Here is a 22,629-nt window from a genome sequence, read left to right as displayed (position 1 = left end):
CCAACTCCAACCCTTGTGGGGATGTATACTCCTGTGCCTGTTGTGGTTCAGATGCCAGACCTGGTTTCATCTCCATCTCAGGTGCCTATCGTGGCACCAGCTGTTGTACAGGTCTCAGCACAAAGTCCAGCACCTGTTGTTGTGTCAGCTCAACCCACAATTGTATTTACAGCTGCACCTGTTACAGTCCCCACTCAAGCTTCAACCCATGTTGTTTTTGATTCTGTCACTCTGGCCTCATGCCCTTGGCCAGTCATAGACCAGAAGATGCCTGACCTTGTTTCAACTACATCTCCAATCTCTGCACAAACCCCACTACCAGTCTCAGAACTCGTAACTACCCCAGCTCAACTCCAAGCCAAAGTGGTACACTCAGTCCCTTTCCGAGCAGCCGTCTCTTCAATGAGCCCTGTTGCAATCCCAGCTCCAGTTCAAACAGCCCAGGTGCCTGCACCAGCTCCAGCATCAACTATTATAACCAAAAAGAAGATCCCACCCCCTCCTCCCCCTCGATCTACTTCAGTGTCATTACCTGAGACTAGCACAGAGCTTCCACTTGTAAGGACTGTTCAGCATGTCACCCCGACTATGACCACCACCATAGCTAGGGGAACCACAGTGGCCGGCCAGCAAATGCAGTCTGTATTTGTGGATATACAGCCAGGAATGGAAGACATGCCACCAGATAGTGTGGATGTACCTCAGGTAGTGACCCCAACCAGACAAGGGCATGTAGTCATCATAGTGCCAAGTGGGGAAAACATGTCTCTGCTTAGACAAACCCCACAAGATATAGCTAGCACAGGGTCAGTAACTGCCACTACTTCTCTGCAACAAAGTAGTCAAATAGCTTCAGATATACCCAGGACAGACACATATTCACTATCCACTAAGGTGTCAGCAGTGCCAGTAGCTTCAGCTCCACCCCTTCCGCCGAAACCTATGACAGGTACAAAAGTTGTAGACACAGTCGAAATACCTGAAGCAGATATATCTCCACCACCTCCTACCACTTTACCCAAGCCAACTGTGTATCCAAAGCCGATGGTTCCCACTACAGTGACGATTGCCACAGCAACAGTAGCACAAGCTTCTGATACAACAGCTGGCCCTTGTCAAACCGCAAAGCCTCCTCCACCCATACCACCTAAGCCTATATCAATTCCAGCTGGACTGGTTTTCAGCCATAAGCCAGGAGAGAGTGTCAAGCCACCTCCTCCTCCTGTGGCCCCCAAAGCTGCAACACTACCTAGGATCAAAAAACCTCCAAATGCTCTGTCACTTAGCCTGACACGGCCAGTGGAATCTAAGTTGAGTGCAACATCTCCTAAGTCACCTTTGTCTCCTAGACACTCCAAATGTTTGCAAACCTATGTGGTGATAACCCTTCCATCTGAGCCTGGCTCACCAACAGAAGTTATAACAGTCCAGGCACCTGTAAGACGAGGCTCCATCCCATCTACAAAAGTATCAGGGGTACGGACCACACCTTCAGAGCAAAAAACATCCACTGAGGCATTCTCAGCACAGGCTACAGTTCGGAGAGCCTCTGTCCCTACTGTAAGGCATCCACCTCCAATATCCATAGATCCAACTGTGGCAGTAGAGCAGGTAACACGCTATGAAGTTGGGGCTAATAAAGTGCCAGCCAGGAGAGACTACGTGGCTTCTGCAGTATTACCACCACCATCTATTGCTGATGTCATTGTAGTGTCATCAGGTCAGGCCACATCTATTCAGGCACATAGTGTACCTCTTCCAATTAAGAAACCATATGTGCAACAGCAGCAATTCATTACTCAGCCACTGCCACCACCTCAAACAATGTATGAGGTAATCACAATGCCCCCAGAGCCAAAGGTTCTTATTCAACCACTAACAGTTCAAGCCACAGCAAGATCCCAGTCTATACCACTTGTTGCTCAACATCCAAACATATTCACGGAAGTTGTAACAGTTCCTCCAGCTGAAGCTTTAGTTCCTCAGGCCCCAATACCAACTGTACCTGTGCAGCCACAGCCTTTTACAGAAGTTGTTACTGTACCACTGACAACGGAGGTACCTTTAGTTGCACTAGTTCCCCAAGAAAGACCAGCTGCAGTTCCCACTACTGTTCCTTATCCACAAGTTGCAGCTCAAATAGGAATGCTACACCAAGAACAAGATATGCCTACTCATGTCATAGTCACCGAGACAGTAATGGTTAAATCACCAATACCAGGAGTGAGTCAGCAAATTCCTCCTCAACAGCCACTTACATTAGTTGAAGTAGTGACTCACTCTACAGAGCAAGAATTGTCTACAGTTTTTAACAAGATTCCCACCATTGCTGAACTCCCATTAGTACCACAAACTGAAGTTTTGCCTTTAGTGACAGGGCAGCTATCCTCACAGTATCCACTTCTTGTTGCTGAAGTGTTGCCCCTCCCTGCAAGTGAATTACCTAAAGAGATTATTACAATTGACACTGCTGCTAGAATACCAGGATTAGCAACAGTATGTCCAGTTCCTTATCCTCTATCTGTGGTTGTTGAAATTACCCCAACACCAGAAGTAGCTAAGTTAATGTCACTAACTACAGTTACAAAGATAACTCCTACAATTGGAAATGTAACACCATCACCTCTCGTGATGCAAGTCCAACCAATGGCAGTACAGCCAGAAGTACCTATTCCACAGGTCTATGGAGCAATTTCATCCTCAGTCATGTCACCTTCAACGCCACCACTGGAGGTCATAGCATTGGAGCCTGAAAGTGAGACAACCACAGAGATTATACCAAAGGATGTTGATGTAAGAGCTTCAATGTCACCATCAGTGTTGCAGTCCCTGGCAGCTGCTGGGATGCCAGTTGGATTTATTTCAACTGGGGAAACTACGAGTAGGAGGAGGTCATCTATATCATCCATAGTGCAGCCAACATACAGCACAAGTGAAATGTATACCTATCCCACAGAGTATGAAATACCCACACAGGTGATTGCAACTGAGGTCTTTGCTGCCACCAGGAGAGAATCCATAACCATGCAGCACTCATTGCCATTGGCACATGTAGTAAACATGCCAGCTGAAAAAGATATTCCGATTGATGGCTATGCTGTTCAGAGCCCCTACAGGAGAGGATCCATTTATTCAACAGAACAAATACCACAGGTATCAACTTATTCATCGGAATATGATCATCCTCTGGAGATAATAACCACTGAGGCATATACCAGAAGAACCTCAATGCCCACTGCACAGGCCATTCCACAGGGTGTATCTGTGGCTCCAGTCACTATCACTAAAATTCAGCAGGAGTCTATTGAGAGCCAAGAGATTCGACGACAAGAAAAGGTGGTCTCCAGTATGAGTCACATGTATTCTTCTTCAATATCCACCTCAGGCCAGCCTCCTGAAAGCCTGCCAAGCCTTGTCACTCAGGTGGTTACCACTGAGGTCCAGAGGACCACTGTGTCTGTTGTTCATGAAAGACTTCCACAAGTACCTCGACACAGTGTAGCAATCACCATACAACCAGACGTAGCGAAAGTCCAACCTCTGCCAAAACACAATGGAAAGATAATCTACCCTGGTGATGTCATCGATTTACGAACCATGCAGGTTGAAATAAAGATGACTGAGCAAGGCATGGACCTAACACCACCTGAGTCATGTCGACAGTCTTTTTCAAGTGACTCTAGTGGCCGCCAAATCACAGCAGTGCAGCCTGAGATAGTAAATCTTAGTGCAGAGATCACCCCTGCAACCACGCTGTCTGTGGTCACAGACAGCATCACAATAGTCACATGCACAGCCACCATTGCCTCATACAACACTACTCCAGCTGAGAAACCCCTCGATTTGCAAGGCCCTGTTTCTTCATTGCCACTGCCTCTCACTACATACAAACCATTCGAACCACTAGCTCAGATTGTATACAGACCTGTGAATTCCTATCCTGTAGTCAGTGCTGTAGCATCCACAGCTCAAGACATACCCATTAATCTTTCCTTTGGAGCTCTGGTTTCCTTGGGTGGCAAACAGCCAATGACTTCCTCAGCAGCAATCAGCAATGAAGGTGCTGTCCTTTCTCTAGAGGCCACAGGGGCTATGGATCTGTCAAACTACAGACCAGTGAGAGCGATGGTCGCTTTGTCTGACACAAGCCCAGGAGTGGTGACCACTGTTGTAGAGGATGATGGGACTCCAGTCGACCTTACAGCTGGTAGGAGGATTGTGTGCTGTGATGTCATTTACAAGCTACCATTTACAGGAAGCTGCAGAACACAGCCCCCTGTTACAACCCAACCTGACAACCGTTTTGGCTATAGAGATGACCACTATCAATATGATAATGCTGGACTGTATGGCATCAAAGGCATGGATGGTATAAAAGCCTCAATGTCTGAGACCAACCTGACAGAGGCAGGACTGTTTTCCTATGATCCCAAGAATGACTATGACTATCTCAGTGGATCTTCAGATGGCGCTATAGACCTCACTGCTGCCAAACTTTCTTCTGGTGAGTATGGAGCTTTTTCTGTATATTTACAGTGTTTGTATGACCATGCTCTGTGCTTGCTTTATGGGCTTGCATTTAATTGTTTTAATAGACTTGAAACTTTTATTTACCAAGTGTGTTTACTCTTTAACTCATACATCATTAATTACAGTTAATTTATTTGCTTACTTAAGGCATATGTGGTTTTGTTCCCTTTAAGTTTATAAAGTCAGTCTTTCCATTACTATTTAATTTGCTTTATTGGTATATGCATGTTTTCAATAAATATTAAAACCTGCTTTTATTTCTTTTGTCTTCATACAGATGCATGTGTGTGCCTCCGTGTGCTCCCTCAATATTTTGGTTTTGCATCTTGCTAGCCAAAATGACTACAGATATGCATGTGAAATGAGAGTATTTTAAAATCAAAATTGCATGACCTTCAACTCATACAGTTCAGTATGTTTGTTTATGAAATAATAATGTATTTGATAAAGTAAAATCTATATCTTTGGACTTATTATGGCAGGTAAAGCTCTAGACTACACTAGCAAAGCTACTGGAATCTACTCTGGGACGATTGCTGCTCCATACTCCCAGGTCCCTGCAGCTGGGTTTGGTGTGAATGGTGTTCTAAGAACCTCAGATGGAATAGTGTACTCCTCTATTGCTGCCTCAGTTCCATCCACGTATGCAATTATAACTCAACCGGGCTCCATCTTTAGCAATACCTTAACACCTACATCAACAGTCCAGAACCAGTCATTGCCTCATCCGTATGGCTTCATTCCCAGTACAGACCCTGGACAGATAATTACTTTTGACACAGGGCTACCTAAGGAGCTTCTACCCACAGCTTTGGCTGACATCATTACAGGATATCCAGACATGTACTCAGACACCACCCTGGAAGCAATTGCTGCCTCTCTGGATGCCCTAGCCTCTTCCCCAATATTCCCTGGCTTAGACAACACAAAGATGGCCCAGTATCAGATGGAGAGGGAGTTTCTAGAGCTAGAGAAGCTTAAGCAGCTTTGTCTCGCTGAGGAGCTGGAGTGGGAGAGGCAAGAGATCCAGCGTTACCGTGAACAGGAGCAGCTTATGGTCCAAAGGGAGCTTGAGGAGCTTCAAGCTCTAAAACAGCAGCTTCTCATGCAGCAAGAAGAAGAGCACCATGCCCAAATGGTGGCCCAGCAGGAGACCTATACCCAGCAGAAAGAGCAGTTGCAGCAAATCCAACAACTCCAACTACAACTCCAACGCCAGCTTGATGAGCACTATGGTAGCACTGGTACCACAGGAAACCTCCTAGATGCTAAATATGCAGGGGTAGGGGACAGTGGCCAGTACTGGCCTGTCAAAGATGAGTCTACAACTCCATCAATTGGGACACAGTTAGAGGAAAGTCAGGACCAGTTTAATCTTGGAAAGAGCCTTAAGGCTGATCAGGACACAGGGAAAAGAATAATTGATAGTGGAGTGCAGACAGATGATGAAGACTCAGCAGAGAAGCAACATGTAGGAAGGAGAAAGAAGAATAAGAGAAATGTTGATAGCTCAGCTCAGACTGATGATGAGGACCAAGATGAATGGGATGCTCCCACAAAAGCTCGACGACGCTCTCGAAAACACAGCAGCGATGGGAAACATGGCTCCAAGGTCTCTAGCATTGCTATCCAAACAGTGGCAGAAATATCTGTGCAGACTGACCACTCTGGAACAATCAAACGACCCAGTGTCCAGATAGACACTAAGGTGGAAATTATCAAGCATATTTCAGCTCCAGAGAACTCTCAGAGAGGTGGCAGTCTGAGCTGTCAGACAGACTCAGATAGAAGGCTCACACCGATTGAGGTAGGGTACAGCACACACCTAACAGCAGATGTCCCATTCAAGTCAAAAGTCTTCTACACCTCAGTCTCCCCCATGTCCCCGGAAAAGTCCCTTGGAGGGCAGAGAATGTTGACTGCTGACCCAACCAGATTTTCCTCTGGCCCTCGTATATTAAAGGCTGGTCAGAAGTCTCACTCTGATCCTAAATCCCTTAGTCCTACCACAGATGACAGGATGGGTGGATACTACGCAGACAGCTATTCTGTAAGTCGTAGAAAAAAACAGTCTCATTATTATTGATAACAATAATTACTGTGCTTATGATAGTTTCAGAATGATGAAAATGCTTTAAATACAAAAATGATAGAGAACAATACAGTGAATTGTAATATAATTGTGTTTTTAATCATTATTCAATGATTGACAGATTTATAATTTGTTTTATGTTCTAGAGTCGAGGCTCTCCCTCTGGTACAGGTAAGAAGGTAAAACGGACACTACCAGATCCCCCTCCTGAGGATGACTCTTTGGCAGGACGTTCAGGCTACAGCACCAACTCTGCACGTCGTCGTCTTGCCCGCAGTACAACAATGGCCCGGGCAAAGATCCTGCAGGACATTGACAAGGAGCTTGATCTGGTGGAAAGAGAATCTTCTAAACTTCGCAAGAAACAAGCTGAGCTAGATGAAGAAGAGAAAGAGATTGATGCAAAACTACGGTAAGATGCTGTGGATTTGACATCAACAATATTCAGGATTTAGGCTTGCACCTTTTTTCAGACCCTGTGACATTATGTCATTGACAACTGATGTAATAACTAATAATATGTCATGAATTAATTACAACTAATATCATTGCATTTCTCCCTCTCATGCAATAATTATTCCTAATTAATCTACATGATTCCCCTCTTACCTTGATAGCTTATGGGCTAAAACGCTGCCTTGACATCACTCAGTGAGACCTCTCAACACTCACACATGTTACACTCATACAAAAGGTACTATTGTGTGAGAACCTGGAATTTTTTTTTTTCCTCTTTGGTTGTAATGTTGATAGAGTTGGTAATGCTTAAATTGTAAAACAATGTGTATCCTTTTTCGTTATTACTGTAGGTACCTTGAGATGGGTATCAACCGGCGTAAGGAGGCCTTGCTGAAGGAGAGAGAGAAGAGAGAGAGGGCCTATCTCCAGGGGGTGGCAGAGGAAAGAGACTACATGTCAGACAGTGAGGTTAGCAACATCAGAGAGGCCAGGGGTGATGGCCAGGAGAGACCACGGACAGCTCCCCAGTCTGAGTTGGATCAGTTCATCCCTCCCCAGACTGAAGCTGATTCCCAGTACAACACACTAACTAGTCCCTACTCTCACTATGCTCAGTATCATCCCCAGACCCTAACCACCAGCCACTACACCCAACAGAACCTATATCAGCAGCAGTCCCTTTACCACCAACAGGTGTCTCCTTACTCAACCCTATCCCTCCCCCATGCCCAGGGTCAGTCTAGCAGCTACCAACATGCGCTGCTCTTGCAGCAGGGAAAGCAGCGACAAACTACCCTGTCTGATTTAGAGCCTAAGATCACCACCAACTATGAAGTGATACACAACCAGCCTCTGCTCATTGTGCCAACCTCCACAGAAAGTGGTTATAGTGTTGCTCACCTGGGGGGAAAGTATGGCAGCTTGGACTTGAGGCTGGGGCTAGGCCAAAGGAGCATGGGCTCTAGTCCCATGTCTAGCATTTCTGCTGATTCCTTCTATGCTGATATTGACCACCACAACTCCAGGAACTACGTGCTGATAGAGGACATAGGGGAGCTCACCAAGGCCTCGACGGGGCTGAGCAACACCGGCTTGGGTTCTGGATTCAACATTCCTGATAAGGAGATGTCCAAGGCAGACAGACTACTCAGGGCAGCAGAAGTCAGGCGCACAGCAGAGGTAAATACTGTATTGTTACATCATATGCATTTTTATCTTTCTTATCTCCTCGTGCTATATTTCTATTTTGCTTTTAAGGGTACAGCCACTGAACATACACAATTTTGAAATTTGAGAGCATTGCCATACTGCTTTCTTTATTCCAATGATGTATGCATGCAAAACGGATGGCAGCAAAACAAAGCTTTAGCTGTTGGGTTGATACTACAGGGTTTTGGCCAGACAGATATCGAGGTATATGAAAAGTTATGTTCCTAAATGTTCAGCCCTTGCATAAACAAATGAAGACACATTGGTTCAGTCTGGCCACATCTGTATATGTCACTGATCACGCATTTTTGAGGTATAGGTAACAAAAAAAATGCATTTGTTGTGTGAGTTTAATTCTTAGTAAAGTAAAATTACTTTTCAGAAAACATTCAATGTGTGACATATTATTTTTCCCATTTAGGTGGCAGATTTTTTAGGCTCATCTCGACTTCAGGGTTATGGCAAAGGAGAAGATGAGACAATGGAGGAGCCTTATGAGCTAAAGCTACTGAAACAGCAGATCAAACAGGAATTCAGGCGAGGAACTGAGGGACTAGAACACTTAACAGGGCTCGGCCTTCCTCATTATCTCCCCAGTGATGGCAGTTTTCGTCACTTCCCTAAAGGAGAGAAGTACAGCATTGGCAGGCTCACCCTTGAAAAACAGGCTGCAAAGCAACTCCCAGCAGCTGTGCTTTACCAGAAACAGATGAAGAACAAAAAGGCCGTAATAGATCCTAAGGCTATCATAAAATGTTCCCCAATTCAAGAGAGTAGGGACCTGGAGCCTGACTTTGGCAGCTACATGGGATCTGGGGCCTCCTCTGTGACCAATCTGGCTGCTACAGCTAGGTTGCTTCAGGATGAGATTACATTTGGGCTAAGAAAAAACTTGTCTGAGCAGCAAAAATATTTAGGCTCCTCCCTAGGGGCCAATTTAGCTGGTTCTCTTAATTTTGGGCAGTCCCTCGGAGTTGGATCCACTATCAGGGCCCCTGCCCAGGATGATGGTACCTACCCAAGTGGCACCCGTTCCCGCCCCTCATCACGCCCTTCCTCCCGCCCCTCTTCTGTCTATGGCTTGGATCTATCTATCAAACGGGACCTATCCAGCTCCTCACTTCGACTAAAAACAGAAGGAGAGGTCCTAGATGCTGCATTTGCTCCTGGGGTGGCCAGAGCAAAGCCCACCAGTCTCCCTATAAGCCAAAGTAGGGGACGCATCCCTTTTGTGTCTCAGAATTCTGAGGAGGAGAGCCCTCTGAGCCCGGTGGGGCAGCCTATGGGTATGGCTAGAGCCTCAGCTGGACCTCTTCCTCCCATCTCTGCTGATTCCAGGGATCAATTTGGGTCCAGCCATTCCCTGCCAGAGGTACAGCAACATATGAGGGAGGAATCTCGGACACGAGGCTATGATCGAGACATCGCATTCATCATGGATGACTTGCAAGGTGCCATGTCTGACAGCGAAGGTAAATGGAGCCTGATACTGTTGCAGCAACACGACTGTGTGGACATGCTTGTCATGCATGCAAATGCTGAGTGGTCTTACTAAGTTTGTGCATTAACTGGTTCTTTCTTAATCATCAGTGCTCCAGATAGTTGTTGTTGGTTGTGCATTACTATATTTCCCTCTCTCACGGTAAATGTCCCATTAGATGTTTGCCTGCTGTTTCCTTTCTTTTTAATATCTTACTCACCGATACATAATACTCTTGGCCTGAGTTTATGTATGTCACTAATCAGTTATATCCATGTTTGTCATGTGATTTCTTTAGCATGCTTTGTCTTTTTATTTTACAATGACTTTACCTCTTCATAGTTACATTAGTATCCTTACTTCTAAAACTCAGTGGTAGCACAACTGGTATGCACAAAATCTAGGGGCTTGAAGTTATTCATACACATTGTCCTCATTAAGGCTGCCTTATTCTTAGTGAAAGCCCAAAATGTATTATTATTATTATTACTATTATAATTATAAGCAATATATTGTTGACAGTCACCCCGAACTATCTTCACTGAGGATATTCAGTGTACATGGTAGATATAATGCAGTAATTGCACAGAAAGCTGTGGCACATAATAGCAGAAATTAATGGTTATTCAGAAACGTGCTGATAGGGTAAACGTATTTTTTAATCTTTAAAAGTGAGATACCACAAAGCACTTTTTAATAGAAGTTACATAGATTAAGAAAAAATCTCTAAAATGTGTGATGTGTAAGTATTTGTTAAATCACGTAAAAGTATGTTCAAATAGAACAAATAGATATTTTATAATTTTATCATATGTGCCTCTTAAATATACACTAAATTACAATAACTTATGCATCACTTACATATTGTATGATTATATGTGTACATATACACATGTTTAATGATAATAATAATGCTAATGATATACATGTTTCAGACTGTTTGGTTAATGACATTTAGAGTGTTTGAGACGCTGTAAAGGACTTTTACTGTCAAGGACTTTTACATGAAGGATTGACAAGGAGTGTCTAGGGATCCTCTCTGTCTTTTTTCAAACCCTCCCCCACCAATCTGCAAAGCACAATATGTAGGTCCTCGTTTCAGAAGAGAAGTATATTTTTACTTGTCTTACACATCGTTTCAGCTATTTTGGAATACAACTAGCAGCAGGAAGTTTAAAGGAATACTGCTGAATCATTGTGTCTAGATGTCCTCAGTACAGTTAAGGCATTCACTTTGTGTAGTTACTTTTCTTTAACTATTAGCAAGTCAGTGACACGCACCTACCAATTAAAGAATAATCAAATGTCCAGGAGTACATTTCAACCCATACTGCAATGCAATTACTTTTTCTCAAGGACTACAAATAACATTAAGAACCATATTATCGTGTCTTATTTGTCTTGTATGCAATTGTATGTCTTTAATTTTCTATCTGTATCTGATTTTGCATCCTTGCATGTTGTGCAATATTTATGTTTTCCATTTCCATTTCAATAAAGTGAATGTTTTCTGCTTGTTGGTTGTTGCTGTGGATGTTGTTGCAATGTGAGATGTCCATGTCCCCAAGTGATTGATAGCAAATATTGACATGTACCATGTCCATTTTGTAAGAGTGGGATTGGTAGTGTTCCATTAGGTTAGACAAATCAATTTCTGTAGATCTCAATATACCACTTGAAAAGTTATTCTTAAGATTTAATTGGATACAGTAGGTTATGCATTTAGTAGAAACAGTTATACTTAGACATTGTAAAAAAAAATACAATATGAAAGGCCAATGACTTTTGCAAAACAGTTGCTTGATTGGGACTAAGTTTAAGAAGGTTTGAAGTCATTCACATGGATTACTAAATAAGTATCATTATGCATAACAACAACAAATATGTTTAGCAACTTTAGATAAGTTTCTGGACCATTATGCACACTGAGGATCAGTATGGTTAAATCTTTGATAAGAAGGTGATATTTGTCCTGACCCCAGGTAAAAGTGTCCATCTGCCTTGATTACAGCACTAAGTGAATCCATGCTGGCTTTGAACAGAGATGATGCCAGAATCTTTCATGAAAGTATCAGACACGGTAGAGTATTTTACAGTACTAGTTAAAAAACATTATTTCAATAGTACTGCTTTGGCTCAATCATACATTAATTGACAGGTTGACAGCTTTTTTTACTTAACGCAACTGCTTACATTACACTTAAATTAAACTGTCCGACAGGCTAGTAATGTCAGACTTGCAGTAATTTCAAGCATGCTGATTTCAGTGCATGTGCTGAAGTATACTCACAATACAAATCTAGTGTTAGCGCAGTTCCTGTAGTTTTTTAGATGACTGAACATGTGTTGAACGCATTTCTAAAAAAAACATATAACTTTGTACCCCAGCTGGAGGCCCAAACTGGAATATAGAAGGTGAGACAGCATCACAATTCCATGTAGTTACATAGACTGTATGCCTCCATGCCGCATATCATCGTTCTGACTGGTTCACTTCTCTGGTTGATTTTGGAAACCAATCCAGACTCATTCTGGAATGACCCACATCTCAGTAGTATACAATACATGTCATTTAGCAGGTCTCTCTTAGTTGACATGTCAGATCCAATCTGGAATGAACCCCATCTTAATGGCACTAGATGGTTTTTTTTTACAAGTCATATACTAAAGTGACTTCAGTTATAAATCATTTTGCAATGACTGCACATTACAATGCTTCTGTAAGCATATCAGACCCATTTCCAGTATTCATGTTCATGCACTTTTGCAAAAAATGCACATGTGTATTGTGTGATCATGCATAAGTGTTACCACAAAATATGTTTCAAATGCTATCGCAGCGCATATATGTTAAGACATTTTATCCAATTTGTTTATAGAATTCTGAAGGTCGATGTTGCCAAAGAAAACCCTAATACTAAATAAGAACTGATAAGTGCTTCCTTCTCTAATCAAAGACATTTAGCTAACAGGCAACATTTACCTTCAGCGTATAAAGTCATCAGCTCATTTCTTCTCATCGTTATTGGCGCATTTTCTTTGGTGGAATTAGATCACTGATAATACAAAGAGACATTTGGCAGACCTATGCACATTCTATCCTTAGTGACGATCTATTGCATGGAACACCAAAGTGATGACTCACATTTCTATTATAGAACATTCTCCACCAACCTGCCTTGTTACCATGGCTTTAGATGGTTTTTGAGCCTTGCAATAATGATGCCAAATGTACCACAAGACATTCATTGTCTTCTGGTTTTACATATCATGCTTTAAAGGTGTTAGATGTCTGTATGATGGGCTTTGGGGGTTTCACAGTACACAGAACATAGTACATCATCAATACATTAGCATAGTGTAGTATCGCTTTACAGTTATATGGTTTTTGATCCTCTACTATAGACTACAGGAAGGTCTAAGATACTGTGAAGATCTTCACTCTCAAAATTATTTTATTAAGAAAAAAGTACTAAATATTTACTATCACTATTATTTATACTACTATACTACAACATACTGTTATACTATATTCTTATTATTCATATTCTTACTATTATTAATAGCATTATTATTTTTTTTATTTTTTATTATTGGAATAAAACACACAATGGGACAACTCCAACCCACAGTGTTTTGTCTGAAATTATTAAGTAATAGTACATCATTTTCAAGGGCTTCTTTCAACAACAATGTTTCATATACAGCAGCTATGAAAATGTGGACAAAGAAGAGCCCTCACACTGAGACGGGGAGCAATGCATGGTATCAAAAGCATGCTAAACTTAAAATGCTCTTGAAATGTATTCACCTATCCATTCAGGAAAGATCTTCCTGCATTTGTATAAACATGGAGGGATGTGTGATACAATTTGTGATGCATACTGCTTCCAAAGCTTGATTGCAAGATGGATCGCTGTCCAAGTAGTCATTACCATGTTTATATCAGATATTTATCAAGCTATTGGGGATAAAGTAGGTGTGTTTTTCTGTGAGCATGGCTGTTAACCGCAGTCTCTCCCTGTCTAGCCTACCACCTGAGAAGGGAGGACACAGATTGGTTTGATAAGCCAAGAGAAGGACATCCGCAGAGTGGAAACATGTCGGACAGGAGACAGGTGAGATCCAAGCTAACAACATTCAATTTCACACTATGCACACTTCACAGTTTGCGTTCTTTATTTACATTTTCACTCAAACACTAAACCTGATATGTTTTCTGTAAGGAATTTAATTTTCTTCATGTTGTAAATTCTTTGAAATTTCAGATGAATCTGGTGCCTTATGCCTTCCCTCACACTTGCATCAAGCTGAAGAGAGACCCAAAAGACACCAGTGTGTCAGGTAGAACACATAGACATTGCATTCAATGATTGCACACAATCATGTTCTATCACCCTTTAGCTAACTAGGATTTGGATGTTTATTTTTCCCTCAGGGAACGGTCTTGGGATCCGTGTGGTAGGTGGGAAGGAGGTGCCGGGTAGCCGAGGAGAGATTGGAGCCTACATTGCCAAGGTTATCCCTGGTGGTGTGGCCGAACAAACAGGAAACGTTGCAGAGGGTAAGAGGAAAATGAGAAAAAGTGGTGGTATAAATGAGTGTATATCTGCCCCAACTGGCTTATTTGGCATATTTAAAATGTCCATTATTATTTTCTAATCTGAAAATACAACATTCACATTTAGAATGGAAAAAAGGGAAAATACAATGTTAAGTTAAGTTTGTAATAGTGAGAAAAACATCATTCAACAAGAGAACATGCTGTTCAAATTAAGGTATAGAAGGTGTGTTCATTTGTCTTTGCTACACATTGTAAGAAATAACATTGCTGAAGCCGGAGCGTTTAAGGGTGTAAATGCAAATCTTTAAACTGTTATTATTTTTAGGGCAGTGCATAAGCCTTCAGTCAAATCCCTGAATCACTGAATTCCAGATGGAGATGTGAGAGGCTGCAGTAGCCTTCTGTGTTGTGGTCTGTCATGTATCATTCCCCCAACACAACACATCCAAACACAGAAAAAGCCTGTCAACTCACCCTCGACAGTACTGGGCTGTGTTAGTCATAGACTATATTTAGCATCATTATAGACTCACAAATACATGGAGGCAGGCATAGACAAAAACACACAATAATGAGCTTTATAAATGTTAAGAAATCCATAATCATTCATTTCTACATTAAGTTGTTAGAATTTTTCAAATGATCTTCCTATGTTTAATCTTTGGACAGAGATGAGCCTGAATATTAATCGTATTTCCCATAGTTTGAAAATATTTTGAGAACAAAATTGGTTTATTTCTAGTTTCTCTCTTTAAATAGAACTACATCATAGGTAATTGTTATTGCACAAGGGCGGGTGGTGAAGGACAGATCAGCTAATGTATTCGTTCTTGGTCTGATGCGTTTTATTCATTTTTTTGGTTTGGAAATAATAGGATAGAAAAGGTTAGACCGGGTTCCCTTTTCATGGCGTTATTAGTTGTAATAAAGAAACAGGAATAGTGGTCAGGCTGGCAGTGTTCAAGCGTATGCTGAATTGAAAGATGTGTATGTTTCAGCGGAACATGCCTTCAGGTGCAAAGTGAAATAAAGTGGGGGAGGATACGGAGAAGGATGTAGAGAGAGAGGAGGGAATACTCTAAATGAGCACTGGCTCATGCAGAAGGATGTAGAGATATTGAATCAAGCCTTTATTATCACAGCAGCTGGTGAGTTCCTTCGAAAGCAAAAGTCTAATATGAAGACTGGATTTGTTTGTAAGTGAGGCCTCTTAAAGCTCTGGCCTTGGGTTGGAAGTTTGAGTTTGCTGTGCACTAATTTCTGTATACATTTTAATATTACTATTTGAGATGCATTATTTTGTCTCATTTATTTTACATCTGACATGCCATTCTTTGTTTGAGTAAAAACAGATACGATTGTTAAAATCTATGTGTGTGCAATGCTGTAATGATTCAATGATAAAGTCAACACCACAGCCAAATTAAAAATGTTAGTTTCCCACTGGGTGTACTACAAATTAAAGCATTCCCTCTGCTATGTGAGTATGTAGGCTGAATCATGTTCCATATACAGAGAGGGGGTGAAAGGAATTTGCTGAAAGGCTATAACATATTGTGTGGGAATTGATAATACGCTTTTGTCTCTGAATCTGCCTGCCTGCCTTTATCACACCCCAGGAATGCAGGTGTTGGAGTGGAACGGAATCCCTCTGACGGGAAAGACTTATGAAGAGGTGCAGTGCATCATGGGCCAGCCATGTGCAGAGGCGGAGCTCTGTGTGAGACTGTGAGTTACATCTGTCATCATTTACCCCTCCATCCCACTGAAACTTCAACGTGTTTAGTCGCAATATGGTAACTTTGCACCAATGTACACCTTCTCTCCTCCCTCCTTTCCCTTCCCTTCATTCCACACCCCATCATCAAATATCACTCTGTGACTGATTACTGCTAAAATACACTGGTTGATATTCCATTATATCCTGTATGGATCCAAACAGCGACCTTAATATGCTGTCTGACCCTGAGCACCCACAAGCCCTGGAGCACCATGTCCAGCTTAAGGCTGGTATGTACAAGGATTTGTTGATACGTCTGCATGCATGCATGTATCTGTGTACCTATTTCACATAAATACAAGGTGAATTGCTCTACGTATTTGTTTCAGTAGGTGGGCAGCGTTCCCCTGGTGTAGATCCTAAGCAGCTGGCGGCAGAACTGCAGAAGGTGTCCCAGCAGCTGGCTCCTGGTATGGCTGGGGTAGGGCTCGGGCCAGGAGGTTTGGGTGTCCTCTCTGCACTGGAGCGATCTGCCATCCTCCACTCGGGTACTGGATCAGTTGCCTCCAGTGGTGTGCCAAGCCCTGGCCAGCCCGCATCCCCTGCCATAAACAAGAAACAACGACACAAGGTTGTGGATTTTATTTAGTAGCACTTTCTGCTGCCTCATCTCAGACACACACTTCAGTTGTAAAGAGTTCCGTTTGCAATGTGATGACAAAAAGGAATATAGAAAGGGAAGAACTGGTTCATATGTCAAAGGTTGATACATTGTGTAAAATATAAATCTATTTTGAATGAATAATAGTATGGATCTGTTTTGAGCCGCAGTATGTGGAACCCCGTGCACCCCCATTAGTATTACATCATGCATACTGACACTACATGGGGGAGGTTTTATGTGAAGGTCAACTGGTGTGACTGTGTTCATCAAATAGTGGCAGGCCAATTACAGAATAAGAACCTGTGGCGCAGTGCATGACCCTGTGTATGGGTGTTCTTTACACATGCAATGGGAAACATATGCATACGTGCTTTATTATAAGCAAATGTTTAAATGCTTGATTTTTGAAAAGCATGTCACACTGATAGAAAAAAGAGAATGCATTATGTAAAAGCAAATTGTGATGTCTGCCGTGTACGGAATATATTGAGTTTGTACTTTGGAAATCATCTAAACTGAAATTTACATGTTTTATTAACGTCTAAGTACCTCAAATAATTGATTAACCTTCTCAAACTTCACTGAAGGACTTCCCAGTCAATTAGACAGCTTCCATAGTCAAACCTCTCCTGAGCGAGATATAGATCCAGTAAGAAATCTTTACACTGCATCTTTTCTACAAGGACAACCTATTCATCTGTAAACTGGCAATATATATGTCAAGAGTGAAGTCAGAGCAACATTCACTGCATCCTAATCCCAGGCAAGTCTGGTGCAAGCTTTTCTTTGTGGGTCAGGTCACGAAACAATCATTTTACAATCATTGTATGCTCCTCCTTCATTTTCTTGTAGCCGATCGAAGCAGTGAAGACACCTCATCCCATCACTGGAGAAATTCAGGTATTAAAAAATACTAAAGAAATATGTCCAGCTGTAGTTTGGTCTTGGTCTCACACAGCCTCCACTCCACTCGTTTTCCCTCAGCTCCAGATCAACTATGACAGGAACCTAGGAAACCTGATCGTCCACGTCCTGCAGGCTAGAAACCTGGCCCAGAGGGACAACGACGGTTACTCTGACCCTTTTGTCAAGGTCTACCTCTTACCGGGGAGAGGGTGAGCTCTGAGTGTGTTTGAGTGTTCACAAATGTCTGGTCTGTGTCTGCCTTTCTGCATCTGTGTCTGTCCTGTTTTCTCTCCCCCTATTTCTTTCTGACTTTATATTTACTGTCCTGTACGGAACTGACTAACTACCTGAGTTTGTATGAGAGAATGAGACTGGACATGATGATATGAGGCAGTCATTTGTAGGGTAATTGATAATTGAATTTGATTCAATCTCTATGAATCAATGGATGGGTGTTTTAGACTTGATACAAAGCTGCAAGAAGAGATACATTCCCATACTGCAACATTAAAATATGTTGAATTACCTGGTCATAGACAGCATACATGTGTGCAAACATACTATATGCTGAATTCACAAGTTCTCTCTTACTCTGCTTAATTGAGAATTGTAGTACTATCCCCTAGTATATTGCCTGATCCACCATCCCACCAATAGTCTGTGAACAGCAAGGGAAAGGATCGATACAGCCTTTATCTACTCTGTAACAGTGCTCTTAGATAATAACCCCATTGGACATGATTATGAGATTATAAGGCCTCTCTGTTACACCCTGTGTAAATTAAGAATAAAAGCTCCGTAGGAGAGCACTTTTGTTCCCCTGCTGTTTCATTTGAAGAGTATTTTGAAATGTAGTTGTCAGACATTAATAGTAGAGTGCACAGCCACGGTATAACAACAACAACAACAGAATAGTGAATTAGTCATTCACCCATGAACCAGTTGTAATCATTGTGAGGTTTTTTCAGTCTTGCGTCACATACATTGCTTGGGCACAAACACAGTGATACACCCTGCACCCAGAATGTTGATTGCCTCAGCTCTCTATCCTTTACTGCCTTTTCTTTGAGCTCTCTGAGCTTCTCTGACTGTTTTTTTGTGTTTTTGCTTTTCTTGTTTGTGATATCTGCCCTCCTCTTCCTCTTCTGGACTCCCTCAGCCAAGTCATGGTTGTCCAGAATGCAAGGTAGTGTGGTGCTGATCTTTGTTTTTCGTTGGTGTTATGTTTTTCTTTCTGTAAATTATGTCTCCAAAGTGTTTTTCCATCCTTTTGTTGTGGCCTTCGTTGTTCGTCCAATTATCGGCTCTATTTCATGGTGTGTTAAGAACACTCCTGTCATTGCTTTTTCTCTCCATGCTTCTCACTTTTAGCTCTCCACAGCCTCTATCTCTGAAGTACTTTGTCATTTTGTGATAGCATCTTAGACAATTTACAGAACAATGACATTTGAATTTGTTTCTGATGTCTCCACACCAGGAGATTGACTATTTTACAAGCATATATTCAGTCCACATTTATTGAGTACATCATAGTTTGGTGAATGTTTGCCATGGGGTCAGGCAGGGAAAATACATTTTAATTTATTACTGACAACCAATCATTCTGAATATCATGACTTATCAGTGCTGATAACAAAAGAAGGACCAAGTATGCCCAGAAGACCATGAACCCAGAATGGAACCAGACCGTCATCTACAAGAACATTCATTTGGAGCAGGTACAGTTCAGAATGACATTAACACACACACAAACAAACACAAACTTTGCCTTTCTCATACTTGTGCAGTTACTGTTGCTGTGTGTCACTTTAGGTGAAGTGGATGTCTAACATTCCTCTTAGGATTCTGTCCTCATGCCTTGTCCCCAGGGCTGTTCTCTGTATCCCTTTGCAACCTCTTATCAGCATTCCCAAGGCTCAAGTTTACAACCATCATTTCTGCTCTCATGCAGTCTCATCACAGTCAGCCTAATTGCGTGTCATTTTAACAAAAAGAGTGAGAGAAAATCATTGTGATCGTGTTCCTGTGTGCTTGTCTGTCACTTTGTAAATGTCATTGTGTATATGCAGGTGTTTTTTGTAGATTTCTGTGTTCGCTGGTAGCACATGTTGTTGGTGACAGAGACACCACCCAAACTGTAACTACCACAGAGAGGGATGAGTGCAGATGCACTAGCTTTAGTGGTCAGACAATAGATTGGCTCCTCCAGGGCTGCCTTCTGTTAATCACATCTCATTGCTGGCAGGAGACTGCCGGCATTAAAAATGCCGATGCATCGTTCGTTTGCCCGCTCCCTCCCCGAGATATATTTCCATCTCCTCCCACACGTTCCTAAATACAAATACACATACACAAGTGCATGCACACATGCAACATGAATTGGAACAAACACAATCTAACGTAAGTAGATGTCCTTGCTTCCTTTCTTATTACAGTAGATGACCCTCCTATTGTAGGCTTGCATTCACTCATGCACTGCACACACATGCAGTGTGCCTGTTTCTTTCACGCTTCCTCCACTCACATGCACACAAACACAGACAACAATTACAGATGCACATTTCTCTCCCTCACACATACATGCACACAATATCCCTCATCATAATATGTGGCCCTCTCTCCTCTTCTTCCCTCTTACTATCCAGTTAAAGAAAAAGACGCTGGAGGTGACAGTGTGGGACTATGACAGATCCTCCTCTAATGACTTCCTTGGAGAAGTGAGTGCTTTTGGAATCTGATTAAAAGTGTGTGAAAATGTCAAATGCATTTCGTTTTTACCTCACAAAAGAGGTTTCTGCTGCTTTCCCTCCCCCGATGGACTGGCTTTTCTTAAAACGACCTTATACTATTAGCCTTATCTCCCTCCTCTCACAAACTCAAAGTCAAGCTTTGCTTCATGCCTGTAAACCTCTACAGTGAGAAGAGCTATTTTTGTGCAAATTGCAGTAGCCAATGCATCACAATTCTTCAGCAAATAGACTTTTTGCGCACACTGTATTGTTATTTACCGTCATACAAATTCCTCTCGGTGTTCACTTGTGTCAGTGAGTCTTGAATATTTATTTTTCTTTCTCTCGATGTCACTGTGTGTGTGTTTGTTAATTGTGTCTCAGGTGTTGATTGACTTGTCGAACACTGCTCTGCTAGACAACACTCCGCGCTGGATGCCTCTGAATGAGCAGAGTGAGAGCATTGAGCATAGCAAAGCCCACAGTGCTTCTCAAGGCCCACCAGGGTCTGGGTCAGATCAGGGTTATGGTCAGGCACACAGCCTGGGCCATATATCAGGCCCTGGAATGGGGCATGGGTATGCTGTGGGACAGGTTCAAGGACCAGACGGGAGTCATGATTCACCTAAGAACTCTGTGATCAAGAGCAGAAGCCATGGAATCTTCCCTGATCCATCTAAAGGTAAAGTAATCCTCAAATAAGTATTTGTTTACACCAGGAAACATACACAGGTGCCCATATGCAAGAAAAACTGTTTTTCATAACCTTAGCTCTCAGTTGTCATAGAGATAGAGGCTGTTGTAATAGAAACAAAAATTCTAATAATTTTTTGACAGCTGTAACTACACCTCATGTGCTTGTCAACTGCTACATGGCACAATACGGGTCGCTGTGGAGCAGAACAAATAAATACTGATTCATCTACATCTCTTTCCTTCCATTAGCAGTTATAACCATCCATTTCTTCTTCCTCCAGACATGCAGATGATGCCTTTGGAAAAGTCACACAGCAGCCCCGGCAGCTCCAAGTCTTCCTCTGATGGTCAGCTGCGCTCCCATGGCCCCTCCCGAAGCCAAAGCAAGAGCAGCGTTACTCAGGCCCACCTTGAGGATGCTGGGATAGCCATTGCTGCCGCAGAGGCTGCCGTGCAACAGTCCCGCCTGCAACCAAGTAAATCCCAACCCTACCCATGATACACTTCCTGTGACATGCTTCCTTTTTCCTGCGCATGTAAGCTTTGTTGAGATCGTTTGATGAAAACCTTAACCACTGAGCGTTCACCTCCTTAACATTTCAACATTTTAACTTTGCCTCCTGCTCTCCTCATCTTTTTCTCTAAACAAAACGTGATTTGCTTTGTTCAATAATCTAAATTCAATTTCTCCTACAAGTTATATCAATGTTACTAATACAATCACTAAACAAAATCCAAGGCAGATGAAAAAGACAAATAACTGAGATATATCAAAACTAACTGTTAAAAGCTTATTTTATTCAGTCTTTAAATCTAAAATTAAACGTTTATTAATCTGGCACAGTAAGTGCACTACACATCCCAAATATGGTATTTGACATTTCCCATTTATTTAACATTTTTTCCTGCCTATTTTTGGAATCTTAAGTAGAACATAAAGGTGCTTTATTACTAAAGTATTTACACAGCAGAAGAGTTCAACACTAACAAAACTAAAGAAAAATATATATTTAATTCGCTCCAAAATAAGAGCTCCAGACCCCTCTATTTCGACATGAATTGTGCATGTGCCAATCCCAAGCATATGGTTTCTATAGAACCCTAGTGTGGAGATCTCCTACCCCAGTATAGAAACCAAACTGGGATGGCAATCCCTCACGTATTGCACTATATTAACACGATTTAAACAATATCCATTGTTGTGTTTATGCTTAATTTTTAGTGTGATGTCCTGACAATAAAGGACTATGTTGTCGTCCCTTTCTGAGATAAGTTAGCACAGTGTCAGTCATATTTAAGCATGCAGTTGCAGCTTCCCTGGCTACTGTTCCCCGGCCACTGAGGACTTTGTGATGCTGCAGTCTCTCTCTCTGTGTGTGCATGCGTGTGCCATATGAATGAACCCTTAGATAAGTGACAAAACACACACAGACGCACAGGCTCCCCTCCCTACCCAATCCTCTCCAAAACCTGCTGCCTTAAACAAAGGGGACACAAATCTGAGACTGAAGCAGTCAAACCAGGAAACACAGTCACACCAAGAGGTTCAAAAGTCAACAGGAGGCTCACTCACCGGCCAA

At 42.1% G+C, this 22,629-nt stretch overlaps 1 protein-coding gene across 1 annotated transcript in view; it reads left to right on the top strand.

The window, feature by feature from the left end:
* pclob (piccolo presynaptic cytomatrix protein b) overlaps positions 1–22,629 on the top strand; it is a 55,052-nt gene that overhangs the window by 28,917 nt on the left and 3,506 nt on the right. The window contains exons 15-35 of the mRNA XM_076089748.1: positions 52–111; positions 895–1,437; positions 3,244–4,504; positions 5,013–6,580; positions 6,769–7,034; positions 7,432–8,260; positions 8,712–9,762; positions 13,800–13,888; positions 14,039–14,114; positions 14,209–14,334; positions 15,954–16,062; positions 16,277–16,344; positions 16,444–16,685; positions 17,571–17,618; positions 17,703–17,833; positions 18,784–18,810; positions 19,249–19,342; positions 20,270–20,341; positions 20,738–20,837; positions 20,955–21,035; positions 21,331–21,525. Of these exons, the coding sequence (XP_075945863.1) occupies positions 52–111; positions 895–1,437; positions 3,244–4,504; positions 5,013–6,580; positions 6,769–7,034; positions 7,432–8,260; positions 8,712–9,762; positions 13,800–13,888; positions 14,039–14,114; positions 14,209–14,334; positions 15,954–16,062; positions 16,277–16,344; positions 16,444–16,685; positions 17,571–17,618; positions 17,703–17,833; positions 18,784–18,810; positions 19,249–19,342; positions 20,270–20,341; positions 20,738–20,837; positions 20,955–21,035; positions 21,331–21,525 (7,036 nt within the window). The remainder of the gene's footprint in view (positions 1–51; positions 112–894; positions 1,438–3,243; positions 4,505–5,012; positions 6,581–6,768; positions 7,035–7,431; positions 8,261–8,711; positions 9,763–13,799; positions 13,889–14,038; positions 14,115–14,208; positions 14,335–15,953; positions 16,063–16,276; positions 16,345–16,443; positions 16,686–17,570; positions 17,619–17,702; positions 17,834–18,783; positions 18,811–19,248; positions 19,343–20,269; positions 20,342–20,737; positions 20,838–20,954; positions 21,036–21,330; positions 21,526–22,629) is intronic.

Source organism: Anarhichas minor, unplaced genomic scaffold, assembly GCF_050575085.1.
Source record: "Anarhichas minor isolate MPS153535 unplaced genomic scaffold, ASM5057508v1 ptg000011l, whole genome shotgun sequence".
NCBI classification, from domain to species: Eukaryota; Metazoa; Chordata; class Actinopteri; order Perciformes; family Anarhichadidae; genus Anarhichas; species Anarhichas minor.
Note: the sequence above shows the minus strand (reverse complement) of the source record. Positions and strands in the feature narration are given on the sequence as shown.